This window comes from Diceros bicornis, chromosome 31, assembly GCF_020826845.1.
Source record: "Diceros bicornis minor isolate mBicDic1 chromosome 31, mDicBic1.mat.cur, whole genome shotgun sequence".
NCBI classification, from domain to species: domain Eukaryota; kingdom Metazoa; phylum Chordata; class Mammalia; order Perissodactyla; family Rhinocerotidae; genus Diceros; species Diceros bicornis.
Window position 1 is genome coordinate 21,854,889 of NC_080770.1, and position 1,495 is coordinate 21,856,383.

The window sequence follows — 1,495 nt, forward strand, 5'->3', positions numbered from 1 at the left end:
ACGCCCGGGATCCGAACCTGCGAACCCTGGGCTGCCGAAGCGGAGCGCGCACACTTAACGACTTGCGCCACCAGGCCGGCCCCTTTAATGTGTTTTAATATGAAAACAGCTAGCAGAATACAGTGGTAAATTAACCAATTGATCTGACGGTGTCAAAAATTATGTGAATTCAGCCAGTGAGTGAACACCCATGTTTTCCGTTTGCTTCTGCAGTGAGCAGCATGAACATTTGAACCACTGTCTCGTCACTGTTTCCTGATCCACAACTGAGAAATTATACATTGCCAAAATGTAAATATGAGCACATAGCTCACCTTCCTTTGAGTCACAATATTCAGTCACACTATTGTTTATTCTCTTCGTAGTAAATGAATTATAACTTTATGAATATTTCTAAGTTTGTCCCATGAGGTGTCAACATGAAGAATGTCACTGAAGTTACTATATTTGTACTGAAAGGCTTCACAGACAATCTTGAACTGCAGATCATCTTATTCTTCCTGTTTCTAGCAATCTACCTGTTTACTCTGATGGGAAATTTGGGACTGGTTGTATTGGTCGCTGGGGATTCCCAGCTCCACAACCCCATGTATTATTTTCTGAGTGTGTTATCATCCGTGGATGCCTGCTATTCTTCAGTAATTACTCCCAATATGTTAGTAGATTTTATCTCAAAAACTAAAGTCATTTCATTCCTGGGATGTGCAACACAGATGTTTCTCGCTATTGTTTTTGGGACCACAGAATGCTTTCTCTTGGCTGCAATGGCATATGATCGCTATGTAGCAATCTACAACCCTCTGCTATATTCAGTCAACATGTCACCCAGGGTCTATGTGCCACTCATCATTGCTTCCTATGTTGGTGGCATCTTGCATGCTACTTTACACACAGTGGCTACTTTTAGCCTCTCCTTCTGTGCATCCAATGAAATCAGACATGTCTTTTGTGACATCCCTCCTCTCCTAGCCATTTCTTGTTCTGACACTCACACAAACCAGCTTCTACTCTTTTATTTGGTGGGCTCTATTGAGATAGTCACTATCCTGATTGTCCTGATCTCTTATGGTTTCATTCTGTTGGCAATTCTGAGGATGCATTCTGCTGAAGGGAGACGAAAAGTCTTTTCTACATGTGGCTCTCACCTAACTGGAGTGTCAATTTTTCATGGTACAGTTCTTTTCATGTATGTGAGACCAAGTTCCAGCTACGCTTTGGATCATGACATGATAGCGTAAATATTTTACACCATTATGATTCCCATGCTGAATCCTATTATCTATAGTTTGAGAAACAAAGATGTAAAAGAGGCAATGCAAAAAATGCTTAGGAAAAAATGGTTTCTCAATAAAGTATATATTCACAGTAAAAATTAAATTTAAAAAATTGAGAGTGCTGTTCTGTGCCTCAATATCAAGAAGATATGATGAAAATGTTTTATTTTATTAATGTATTTCTGTTTTCCTGGATTCTTCAAAATAAAGATTATAGTCAA

General features: G+C 39.2%; 1 protein-coding gene across 1 annotated transcript; it reads left to right on the forward strand.

Annotated features, from left to right (window-relative positions):
• The first annotated feature begins 419 nt into the window (after positions 1-419).
• Positions 420-1,238, forward strand: LOC131395829 (olfactory receptor 5T2). The gene has a single exon (XM_058527645.1). The coding sequence runs from the start codon at positions 420-422 to the stop codon at positions 1,236-1,238; it is 819 nt and encodes a 272-aa protein (XP_058383628.1).
• Positions 1,239-1,495: the final 257 nt, after the last annotated feature.

Coding starts and splice junctions, on each gene's coding strand:
- LOC131395829 (XM_058527645.1), top strand. CDS start 420: ATGAAGAATGTCACTGAAGTTACTATATTTGTACTGAAAGGCTTCACA.